The sequence below is a fragment of the Nerophis ophidion genome, linkage group LG20 (assembly GCF_033978795.1).
Source record: "Nerophis ophidion isolate RoL-2023_Sa linkage group LG20, RoL_Noph_v1.0, whole genome shotgun sequence".
Classification (NCBI taxonomy): Eukaryota; Metazoa; Chordata; class Actinopteri; order Syngnathiformes; family Syngnathidae; genus Nerophis; species Nerophis ophidion.
Genome location: NC_084630.1, coordinates 24,404,199 through 24,416,241, shown reverse-complemented (window position 1 = coordinate 24,416,241; position 12,043 = coordinate 24,404,199). Strand labels below are relative to the sequence as shown.

The 12,043-nt window shown below is 47.7% G+C and overlaps 1 protein-coding gene across 1 annotated transcript in view; it reads left to right on the top strand.

Moving 5' to 3' along the window:
- dnaja1 (DnaJ heat shock protein family (Hsp40) member A1) overlaps positions 1-11,835 on the top strand; it is a 30,381-nt gene extending 18,546 nt beyond the window's left edge. The window contains exons 5-9 of the mRNA XM_061880800.1: positions 341-568; positions 635-749; positions 6,426-6,541; positions 9,650-9,750; positions 9,854-11,835. Of these exons, the coding sequence (XP_061736784.1) occupies positions 341-568; positions 635-749; positions 6,426-6,541; positions 9,650-9,750; positions 9,854-10,087 (794 nt within the window). The 3' untranslated portion in view covers positions 10,088-11,835. The remainder of the gene's footprint in view (positions 1-340; positions 569-634; positions 750-6,425; positions 6,542-9,649; positions 9,751-9,853) is intronic.
- The last annotated feature ends 208 nt before the right edge of the window (positions 11,836-12,043 follow it).

Sequence of the window (12,043 nt, the reverse complement as noted above, 5' to 3'; positions counted from 1 at the left end):
TAAACTTTGTTTTGTCCTAAGGACTCCTGTTTGTCGGCTCACAGAGCAGTTTTGGGCAGTTCTTTATCTGTATTTGAAGAATTAGCCGCGCTCCTTTCGGGGCGAGAGGGGCTGTTTTTGCTCTGCATTAGCTGACTCTTTGTTTGGGTTTAGACTTCGCTTGCTGATGCTACTGTCGCATTGTAAGGTACTGGTCTCCAGAAACTTTAGTAAAACGTGGTATTGTAGCATTTGGTCTCTGGGGTCCTTTTTACTCAATGTCATCCAAAAGTATTTGTGTTTTCTTCCCTGAGAGGAAGACTGGTCGTGCGTAACAGCTTATTTCCTGGTCTGTTGTCAGGTCGCGGCAGTCGTAAAGGGGCAGCCCAGATGTGCATGACGTGCCACGGGACGGGCATGCAGGTGCGCGTGCACCAACTCTTGCCAGGTATGGTCCAGCAGGTGTCCACGGTGTGTCACAGCTGCCAGGGCCAAGGCCAGCGAATCAGCCAGAAGGACCGTTGCAAAGCCTGCACGGGTCGGAAGATCTTGCGGCAGAAGAAGATCCTGGAGGTGCACATTGACAAGGGTGAGAAGCCCGTGCTTGGCCAGGAAGAGATGGACACCAACTAAAGCCTCCATGGGATGTGCACAGGAATGAAAGATGGGCAGAAGATACTGTTCAATGGGGAGGGAGACCAGGAGCCAGGACTTGAGCCAGGTGACATCATCATTGTCCTGGACCAGCAGGAACATCCACAATTCACCAGGTAATGGTTTCTCTTCTCACTGAGGGATTTTCTTTTCAATGCTCCGGTGTATTTGTCCTCACTGACAACTGCTGCCCGACATGGAGTAGAATACAATAAAATGCTTTTTTATTGTTGCTATGTTACTCCGATTTACTTTTTACACCAGGGATGCCCATTACGTGGATGGCGAGCTAGCGGTCGATGGCGGAGGGTGTGTCGGTCGACAGCGCAGAGTTTTGTTGGCGGAGGGTATTGTCGTCCGACAACGGAGGGGGTTGTCGGTCGATGGCAATGGGTGGTGTCAGTTGACGGCGGAGGGTGTTGTCAGTCGACGGCGAAGGGTGTGGTCGGTCGATGGCGGAGGGTTTGTCGGCAGAGGGTGTTGTCGGTCGATGGCGGAGGGTTTGCGGCGGAGGGTGTTGTCAGTCGACGGCGGATGGTTTGTCGGCAGAGGGTATTGTCGTCCGACAACGGAGGGGGTTGTCGGTCGATGGCAATGGGTGGTGTCAGTTGACGGCGGAGGGTGTTGTCAGTCGACGGCGAAGGGTGTGGTCGGTCGATGGCGGAGGGTTTGTCGGCAGAGGGTGTTGTCGGTCGATGGCGGAGGGTTTGCGGCGGAGGGTGTTGTCAGTCGACGGCGGATGGTTTGTCGGCAGAGGGTGTTGTCGGTCGACGGCGGAGGGTGTTGTCGGTCGACGGCGGAGGGTGTTGTCGGTCGACGGCGGAGGGTGGTGTCGGTGGACGGCGGAGGGTGTTGTCGGTCGACGGCGGAGGGTGTTGTCGGTCGACGGCGGAGGGTGTTGTCGGTCGACGGCGGAGGGTGTTGTCGGTCGACGGCGGAGGGTGTGTCGGTCGACGGCGGAGGGTGTTGTCGGTCGACGGCGGAGGGTGTTGTCGATCGACGGCGGAGGGTGTTGTCGGTCGACGACGGAGGGTGTTGTCGGTCGACGACGGAGGGTGTTGTCGGTCGACGACGGAGGGTGTTGTCGGTCGACGACGGAGGGTGTTGTCGGTCGACGACGGAGGGTGTTGTCGGTCGACGACGGAGGGTGTTGTCGGTCGACGACGGAGGGTGTTGTCGGTCGACGACGGAGGGTGTTGTCGGTCGACGACGGAGGGTGGTGTCGGTCGACGACGGAGGGTGGTGTCGGTCGACGACGGAGGGTGTGTCGGTCGACGGCGGAGGGAGGTGTCGGTCGACGGCGGAGGGAGGTGTCGGTCGACGGCGGAGGGAGGTGTCGGTCGACGGCGGAGGGTTTGACGGCGGAGGGTGTTGTCGGTCGATGACGGCGCAGGGTTTGTCGGTCGACGGCGGAGGGCGTTGTTGGCGGAAGGCGGTGTCGGTCGAGGGCAGAGGGCGGTGTCGGTCAACGGGGGAGGGTTTGTCGGCGGAGGGTGTGGTCGGTCGACGGCGGAGGGAGGTGTCGGTCGACGGCGGAGGGAGGTGTCGGTCGACGGCGGAGGGAGGTGTCGGTCGACGGCGGAGGGTTTGACGGCGGAGGGTGTTGTCGGTCGATGACGGCGCAGGGTTTGTCGGTCGACGGCGGAGGGCGTTGTTGGCGGAAGGCGGTGTCGGTCGAGGGCAGAGGGCGGTGTCGGTCAACGGGGGAGGGTTTGTCGGCGGAGGGTGTGGTCGGTCGATGGCGGAGGTTTTGTCGGCAGAGGGTGTTGTCGGTCGACGGTGGAGGGTTTGTCGGCGGAGGGTGTTGTCGGTCGACGGCGGAGGGTGTTGTCGGTCGACGACGGAGGGTGGTGTCGGTCGACGACGGAGGGTGGTGTCGGTCGACGGCGGAGGGTGGTGTCGGTCGACGGCGGAGGGTGTTGTCGGTCGACGGCGGAGGGTGTTGTCGGTCGACGGCGGAGGGTGTTGTCGGTCGACGGCGGAGGGTGTTGTCGGTCGACGGCGGAGGGTGTGTCGGTCGACGGCGGAGGGTGTGTCGGTCGACGGCGGAGGGTGTTGTCGGTCGACGACGGAGGGTGTTGTCGGTCGACGACGGAGGGTGTTGTCGGTCGACGACGGAGGGTGTTGTCGGTCGACGACGGAGGGTGTTGTCGGTCGACGACGGAGGGTGTTGTCGGTCGACGACGGAGGGTGTTGTCGGTCGACGACGGAGGGTGTGCCGGTCGACGACGGAGGGTGTGCCGGTCGACGGCGTAGGGTGTGTCGGTCGACGGCGGAGGGTGTGTCGGTCGGCGGCGGAGGGTGTTGTCGGTCGACGGCGGAGGGTGTGGTCGGTCGACGGCGGAGGGTGTGGTCGGTCGACGGCGGAGGGTGTGGTCGGTCGACGGCGGAGGGTGTGGTCGGTCGACGGCGGAGGGTGTCGTCGGTCGACGGCGGAGGGTTTGTCGGTCGACGGCGGAGGGCGTTGTTGGCGGAAGGCGGTGTCGGTCGAGGGCAGAGGGCGGTGTCGGTCAACGGGGGAGGGTTTGTCGGCGGAGGGTGTGGTCAGTCGACGGCGGAGGGTTTGTCGGCGGAGGGTGTTGTCGGTCGACGGCGGAGAGTTTGTCGGCGGAGGGTGTTGTCGGTCGACGGCGGAGGGTGTTGTCGGTCGACGGCGGAGGGTGGTGTCGGTCGACGGCGGAGGGTGTTGTCGGTCGACGGCATAGGGTGTGTCGGTCGACGACGGAGGGTGTTGTCGGTCGACGGCGGAGGGTGTGTCGGTCGACGACGGAGGGTGTTGTCGGTCGACGACGGAGGGTGGTGTCGGTCGACGGCGGAGGGTGTGTCGGTCGACGGCGGAGGGTGTGTCGGTCGACGGCGGAGGGTGTGTCGGTCGACGGCGGAGGGTGTGTCGGTCGGCGGCGGAGGGTGTGGTCGGTCGACGGCGGAGGGTGTGGTCGGTCGACGGCGGAGGGTGTGGTCGGTCGGCGGCGGAGGGTGTGGTCGGTCGGCGGCGGAGGGTGTCGTCGGTCGACGGCGGAGGGTGTCGTCGGTCGATTGCCAGCCAGGCTTTAAAAAAAAAATTAAAATGATGGATCATCAATCTTCACCAAGACGTCACTTGATTGACATTCACAACACCCGAGGGTTTTGTGAGATGACACCGGCTGCTGCCACATTATTATTAGGAAAAAACGACCAACAGGAAGGCGAGAAACACTTTTTATTTCAACAACCCCTCGCGCCGTACCTGCCGTCAAAACTCTTTCGACCGACCACACAATTCCTGTCTTCACAATAAAAGCATTCTGCATGCGGTAACAAAATAAGAGTCTGAAAGCTAGCGTGCACAAGCTAGCAAGCTACGGAGTTTGCCGCCAATGTATTTCTTGTACAGTGCATAAAAAGCGGTATGGAAGCTGGACAAACTTTCATGTGGTATTGGACAGAAAGGAGGACTTTTTGTCTCCTCCATGTGAAAATGTGGAGGTTATCATCACTACTGTCTGATTCCAATCAATGCAAGTCATCACAATCATACCAACTTATATTTTTGTCTTCATGAAAGAAAGGAATGTTAAACATGCTTGTATTATCATCAAACACATTTTTGTTCACCTCTCTTTCATAAATAAATAAATGATAAATGGGTTGTACTTGTATAGCGCTTTTCTACCTTCAAAGTACTTTCACACTACTTCCACATTTTACCCATTCACACACACATTCATACACTGATGGAGGGAGCTGCCATGCAAGGCGCCAACTAGCATCCATCAGGAGCAAGGGTGAAGTGTCTTGCTCAGGACACAACGGACGTGACGAAGTTGGTACTAGGTGGGATTTGAACCAGGGACCCTCGGGTTGCGCACGGCCATTCTCCCACTGCGCCACGCCGTGAAAATGAATATAAGTGATATATATGAATGAGGTAAAAGCCCTCCACTTGCTACATTGAGAAGTAGCTGGCCTGCAGAAAAAAGTGTGGCCACCCCTGACTTACAGCAATAAAAGTGCAAGAAAGTCGACAGATTGCAGGTCATTGCAAAAGCTCGACCAAACCAATAATTGCAACCAATATTTGGCATTTTGAGGTATCAGCTTTTCTTTTTTTTCTTTTTACAGCTACAACAAAAGTACATCGGCAGATTCAATATATACACATGATACTAGTATTTAGTACTTCAAAATAAGAATGAAGTAGTAGTAATAACCACTGCTCAAGTACCAGTGCCCTTTATGCCCTGCATGAGAAATGTTCCACTTTTTGTGGCAGTTACAAGTCAGTAACTTGTACAGAACGTCTCTTGCTCACATTTTTTTGGCAGGGAAATCTAGTTTTTGTCCTTCTTTCCCGGCGTCTTCCCGGTTCTGGTTTGTTTTTGCTACTGCAGCGATGGCGTCCGCTCGACAAGCCTCGGCGACACTCAATCAAGGAGCACGCATAGTTTCATTTCAATGAAATGGATGGCCTTGAAGACAGGAAATATCTGTTTGTGTGTAAATATTTTGACAAATAGGAGACATCTTATGTAAGTAAAGCTCACACATTCTCATACTTTCTCTAACATCCGCTTTGAAAAATGTCTCAACTATAATCTACGTGAAGAAGCCCAGAAAATGTTATTTGGACAATGAGAGTAATGATACTGCACAGTATCTCTATAGCAGGGTGTCCAAAGTGCGGCCCGCAGCTAATTGTTTACCGGCCCGCCACACATTCTGCAAAAATTGCAAAATTGAAAGCATTGCAAAAATTAAAAAACATTTTAAAAAAAGTGGAATGAGGTGAAATCTAATGAGAAAAAGTGGCAATGTTGACACAAAGCTGCCATACTGGCAGTTTTTTTTGTTCCTTTTGTCTTTATATTCTTTTTTTTCCATTGCTAAAAAAAAAGACACAAAATTTTGTTATAATGAATTATTACCTTAAAATTATCACTTTATAATGTTTTTTGTGGAAAAAATATTGCATATGTTGTGTGGTTGCCATAAAAAAACATAAAATTTTTGACAAAAGAGCATAAAACAAACAAAATGATAGTTCGAACTTAAAATCGACAGATATATCGGAAGTTGATCTTGAAATTTAAGTGTTAAAAATTTTTAAAAAAAAATTAAAAAATTGCGTCACTTTATGAGTGGGGAACCTTTCAGATCTCAAATATATTTAGTAGGATTTTATATAACTTTTCACTGTGATTACTCAAAAATATTAAATAAAATCAATGGTGATCTTTGAGGGCTTTAATTGCTAAATAAATGAACTCTCCTGAAGGAATCAATAATGTACTATCTATCTATCTAAATACTGCATATTTCAGTTTTTCTATAAAAAGCAAAGTTGTTTTGGACAGAAAAGGCATAAAATCTTGTTTTACTTTATATCAACTTCAAGTTGATATACAGATTTACTGTAAGCATTAAATAAAATAAAAAAATAATAATTTTACTTATTTTTAACATTTTAGTGACTGAGACCCTCTATGCTCCCCAGGAGCCCTAATGATTAAAAAGAAAAATCCATATATTTTGTTATGGTTTGAAAATTAAAAATATCAAATTGGCTCCTGCATGCTTAAATTTTTCCGTGTGCGGCCTTTTGTGGAAAAAGTTTGGACACCCCTGCTCTACAGAGAAAATTCCGGCCACCAGCAATGATCCATGTAAGCTGCTTGTAGGAGGCACAAAAAAGCACAACAATAGGAATGTCAGCCCCACTACTTTGTACTACTCAGCGCACGAAAACCACGATTGCTAATATTTGTATTGAAAGTGGGCCATATAACTAAATGTTGATCTGTGGCCTCCAGGAGAGGAGAGGACTTGACCATGTCGATGGAGTTACAGCTGGTAGAAGCCCTGTGCGGCTTCCAGAAGCCCGTCCAGACACTTGACAAGCGCACCCTCCTCATCACATCCCATCCAGGTGAGTCCGGCGACTCCCAACGTCTTTTAAAAGGGAACATTATCACAATTTCAAAAGGGTTAAAAACAATAAAAATCAGTTCCCAGTGGCTTGTTTTTTTCAAAATTTTACACCTCACGTAATATCCCTAAAAAAAGCTGTAAAGTTCTTGATTTTCCCTATTTGCGGTGCGACTGTCCATTTCCCTCTGACATCATACAGGGCTGCCAACACAAACAACATGGCGGTTACCACAGCAAGATATAGCGACATTAGCTCGGATTCAGACTCAGATTTCGGCGGCTTAAGCGATTCAACAGATTACGCATGTATTGAAACAGATGGTCGGAGTATGGCGGCAGATAGCGAAAAAGAAATTGAAGCTATTGAGCGACCAGCTATTGGCGCTATTCGGCCATAGCATGGGTGTACCTAATGAAGTGGCCCATAGCATGGCTGCCTTTTTAGCATCGCCGGTAAAATGTGCAGACCAAACGATCAGGACTTTCGCATCTTGTGACACTGGAGCAACTTAAATCCGTCGATTGGTAAGTGTTTGTTTCGCATTAAATGTGGGTATCTAGTTTCAAATGTACATACAGCTAGCGTAAATAGCATGTTAGTATCGATTAGCTGGCAGTCATGCCGTGACCAAATATGTCTGATTAGCACATAAGTCAACAACATCAACAAAACTCACCTTTGTGATTTCGTTGACTTAATCGTTGCAAATGCATCTGCAGGTTATCCATACATCTCTGTGCCATGTCTCTCTTAGCATCGCCGGTAAAATGTGAAGACACTCTGGCACATTCAATGGGGGTCTGGCGGCAGATTTCTTGCCAGTGGTGCAACTTGAATAAATAAATAAATGATAAATGGGTTGTACTTGTATAGCGCTTTTCTACCTTCAAAGTACTCAAAGCGCTTTGACACTATTTCCACATTCACCCGTTCACACACACATTCACACACTGATGGAGGGAGCTGCCATGCAAGGCGCTAACCAGCACCCATCAGGAGCAAGGGTGAAGGGTCTTGCTCAGGACACAACAGACGTGAGGAGGTTGGTACTAGGTGGGGATTGAACCAGGAACCCTCGGGTTGCGCACAGTCACTCTTCTACCGCGCCACGCCGTCCCTATAGTATAATTGTAAAAAAAAAAAAAAACCCTGCCTTTTTTTTAATCAATACTTAGGTCTACTATGCTACTGTACTTTAATGTTTGTGACTTAAGTTCTAGAACTGACCAAATTAATGTTCAGTTTCACATTTAAGTGCTAACGACAGTTGTGATAGTTCTTCAAATTAATTAATTCATAAGTCAGCATTATTTTACTTCTTAATTAACTAAACTTTGTTTATATTGAAGTATGTTTTATTCTTATTTTGAGAACCTGTAATATTTTAAAGCAGGACTTTTGCCCCCCAGGGCCACATACTGACAAGTCGTGAATTGAAGGCCATTTTGAGGGTTTGGAAAAATGCTACAACAGATATTTATATTCAAAGACACAACTTTGTGTTTTAGATTCCAGCTTTTATCTAAATACATTTAGTTTTCTTACATTTTTACTGTTTTTTTCCCCCTTCTTATTGTGATAGTAGCGCCTATTAACACATTTTTTAATGCTTTATTTTACATATTTCCTTTTTTAGGGTTTGAAGCATCCTTGATTTTGTATTTTGTTATTCACGCCACGTCCTCACTATACCTCAGTTCAAAAGTAAATAACTTTGTCGTATTTAAAATACACTACTTTTTACATTTTAGCAGACACATTAGGTATATTTGCACAAAGTGTCGGTATTGGACCGGTATCGCTCATACCAGCCTGAATTTGACTGGTATCGTACAGAAAATGAGTTAGGGACTATCATAACTTTGTTAAAATTGTAACATTACTTAGAGACAGTCCAGCGGAGTGCTTGTTTCCCAGCCAAGTGTTTATATTTGTGAGCGTTAGCAATGCTGGACTTGGACCAGATCCCTACTGATGTGTTTCACGTGTTCATTGCTTACTCCCTCCCTGTTAATGCCTTGGTTGTCACACCCTCTGACAACACACCAACGAGGCATGATTTCTCCAAGGTTCCAAAAAATAGTCGGAAAAACGGAAAATAACAGAGCTGAGACCCGGTGTTTGTAATGTGTTGAAAATGAAAATGACGGCTGTGTTACCTCGGCGACGTCACGTTCTGACGTCATCGCTAAAAGTACGATAAACAGAAAGGCGTTTAATTTGCCAAAATTCACCCATTTAGAGTTCGGAAATCGGTTAAAAAATACATGGTCTTTTTTCTGCAACATCAATCAATCAAACAATGTTTATTTATATAGCCCCAAATCACAAATGTCTCAAAGGACTGCACAAGTCATTACGACTACGACATCCTCGGAAGAACCCACAAAAAGGGCAAGGAAAACTCACACCCAGTGGGCAGGGAGAATTCACATCCAGTGGGACGCCAGTGACAATGCTGACTATGAGAAACCTTGGAGAGGACCTCAGATGTGGGCAACCCCCCCCCTCTAGGAGACCGAAAGCAATGGATGTCGAGCGGGTCTAACATGATACTGTGAAAGTTCAATCCATAGTGGCTCCAACACAGCCGTGAGAATTCAGTTCAAAGCGGATCCAAGACAGCAGCGAGAGTCCCGTCCACAGGAAACCATCCCAAGCGGAGGCGGATCAGCAGCGTAGAAATGTCCCCAACCGATACACAGGCGAGCGGTCCATCCTGGGTCCCGACGAGCGGTCCATCCTGGGTCTCGACTCTGGACAGCCAGTACTTCATCCATGGTCATCGGACCGGACCCCCTCCACAAGGGAGGGGGGGACATAGGAGGAAAAAGAAAAGAAGCGGCAGATCAACTGGTCTAAAAAGGAGGTCTATTTAAAGGCTAGAGTATACAGATGAGTTTTAAGGTCAGACTTAAATGCTTCTACTGAGGTAGCATCTCGAACTGTTACCGGGAGGGCATTCCAGAGTACTGAAGCCCGAACCGAAAACGCTCTATAGCCCGCAGACTTTTTTTTTTTTTTTTGACGCTTGCATAGGTTTGGTGATAATGTTCCCCTTTTAAGGCAAAACGTAACACAGGCAAGGAACCTTCTCCTCCACAGGGGAACTGATCAAACCCGGCGACACCAAGTGCGTCTGCAACGAGGGGATGCCAATGCTCCGCCGGCCCTTTGAGAAAGGCAAACTCATAATTCACTTTTCCGTAAGCCACGTTTCTTTACTACACCTGTGCTTGAAAAGATCGCACAGCGTTTGTAGAAATCCTGGAGTCCTCCCCTTTTTTTTCTCTCTCTCTCTCTTTAAAGGTGGTGTTCCCAAAAGCCAACTTCCTCCCAAAGAACAAGCTGAAGGAGCTGGAGCGCTACCTCCCGGTCAAGGTGGACGAGGAGCAGCCGGAGAGCATGGATGACGACCTGTACATCTACGCCGACCTGGAGGACTGTGACGTGGAGAACCGGAAGCGACACCGGCATCAACACTACTACATGGACGAAGAAGATTACGCCAGCACAGGAGGTGTTCAGTGCCAGACGTCCTAAACCACGACACAATTTCATGTTACAAAAAGCCCAACCCTTCATCTTCTTAAATGAAGCGCCTTTTTTTTGTTGCACTTTTATCGTTTTTTGGGTTTTGCATTTGTCAGTCGTCCAGCTCAACCACAAAGTTGTCCCTGGTAATTGTTTTCTTCAAAGGCGATCGCCAGTGGACTTTCTTGTGGCTGCAAAGACACTGTGACACAATGTGAGGGCCAACAACACGGTCTTCTTACGTGTGTGTGAGTGAACAAGGCAGCTGGAGGCAGAAGCAGTCAAACACGATGCCAATACCAGTATGGAAGAACTCTTTTGTAGTGTTTCTAAAGCCCTCGCAGTTCAACACAACGTGTGTGAAGGCAAACCTGATTTTAATGCATTTTATGCTATTTTACCCTTTTTAAAAGGGCTGTGTTCTAAACATTAACCCAGGGGTCGGGAACCTTTTTGGTTGAGAGAGCCATGAAAGCCAAATATTTCAAAATGTATTTCCATGAGAGCCATATAATAATTTTTAAACACTGAATACAACTAAATGCGTGCATTTTTAAATAAGACCTGTCATGTCTTTGTGATCATGTTCTGTTTAGTTATGTTCTGTCTTGTTTTTGACTCCATTAGTTCCTGTTTTTGTGCACCCTGGTTTGTTTTTGTTTCCATAAATACCAATCAGTTCACCTGTTTTCACGACTCACGCACCTGATTCACTTGAACTCATGTACCAGTTGTCAATCACCACGTCACGATTTAAGCCTCCAGTTGCCAGGCAGTCAGCCTGGCAACATCACCTTCTACTCACCCTCTATCACCTCTTATACACCTATGTTATCCATGCCGATGATCCATGCTCTTTCTCGGTCCAAGTAAGTTTTTCTTGCCATAGTTTATAAGTTTTATTTTATGTTCATAGTTCTCCCATTGTGCGAGTTTTAGTTTTCTTAGCCAAGTTTTTAACCTCCTCTGAGAGCGCCATTTGTTTATACCCTTTGTTTTTTTAATATTTTTGAGTTAAGATTAAAGATGTCATTACCTTCATGCCATGTCCGTTCCAATCGCTTTGCACCACGGGAAAACAAATACCACACCATAGTCCAGGTCTTGACAAGACCAACATTTTTAGAGTATAATAGGTCTCTTATTCTTTTTAATAACATTGTTATTCTAAACTTAACCAATAATAAATATAATACTTCTTACTATTAATGCGACATCTTGGACAGGTGCGATAGAAAACGGATGGTTGGAATAAAATGCATGAGAATGTTTTATAATTTGAACTTAATTTTTAACACTGTGATTACCAGCGTAATTATTAATTACTTATCCTGTTAAGCAACCTCAGCTAAGATTTATCTGAGAGCCAGATGTAGTCATCAAAAGAGCCACATCTGGCTCGAGAGCCATAGGTTCCCTACCCCTGCATTAACCGATCTTAACACAGTGACCTACAAACCCAGGCAATGGTACATTTAAAAAAAAAAAAACTAATTTATAAGAGTGTTGATATTGGTTCATATGCAATGTGAGATGCCATCAGTGTGTTAAAAATGACTGCTGTTTAAGGTGCGAGTGACACCTCAAACATTATAGCCACCTTTTTAAAAACAGCATTTTATTTACTTTAGGGACCAACATCTTTGGGTTTTAATCATTAAGGAGTTAAAGGCCTAAAAGTTATGTGAACTGACTGACTTGGTAGGTGGCTGCGGGGTGCACACCTCATACCTCAATAAAGTGATTGTCTTAAGACACTTTGTTGTGGGCTTTCTTCTTCATTTTCATGTTTCAATCTGTTCTCCATCGTTTCGAAGAAAACATTGCTTTGTTTCCATTCTTCTAAATCAGGGGTCACCAACGCGGTCCCCGCGGGCACCAGGTCGCCCGTAAGGACCAGATGAGTCGCCCGCTGGCCTGTTCTAAAAATAGCTCAAATAGCAGCACTTACCAGTGAGCTGCCTC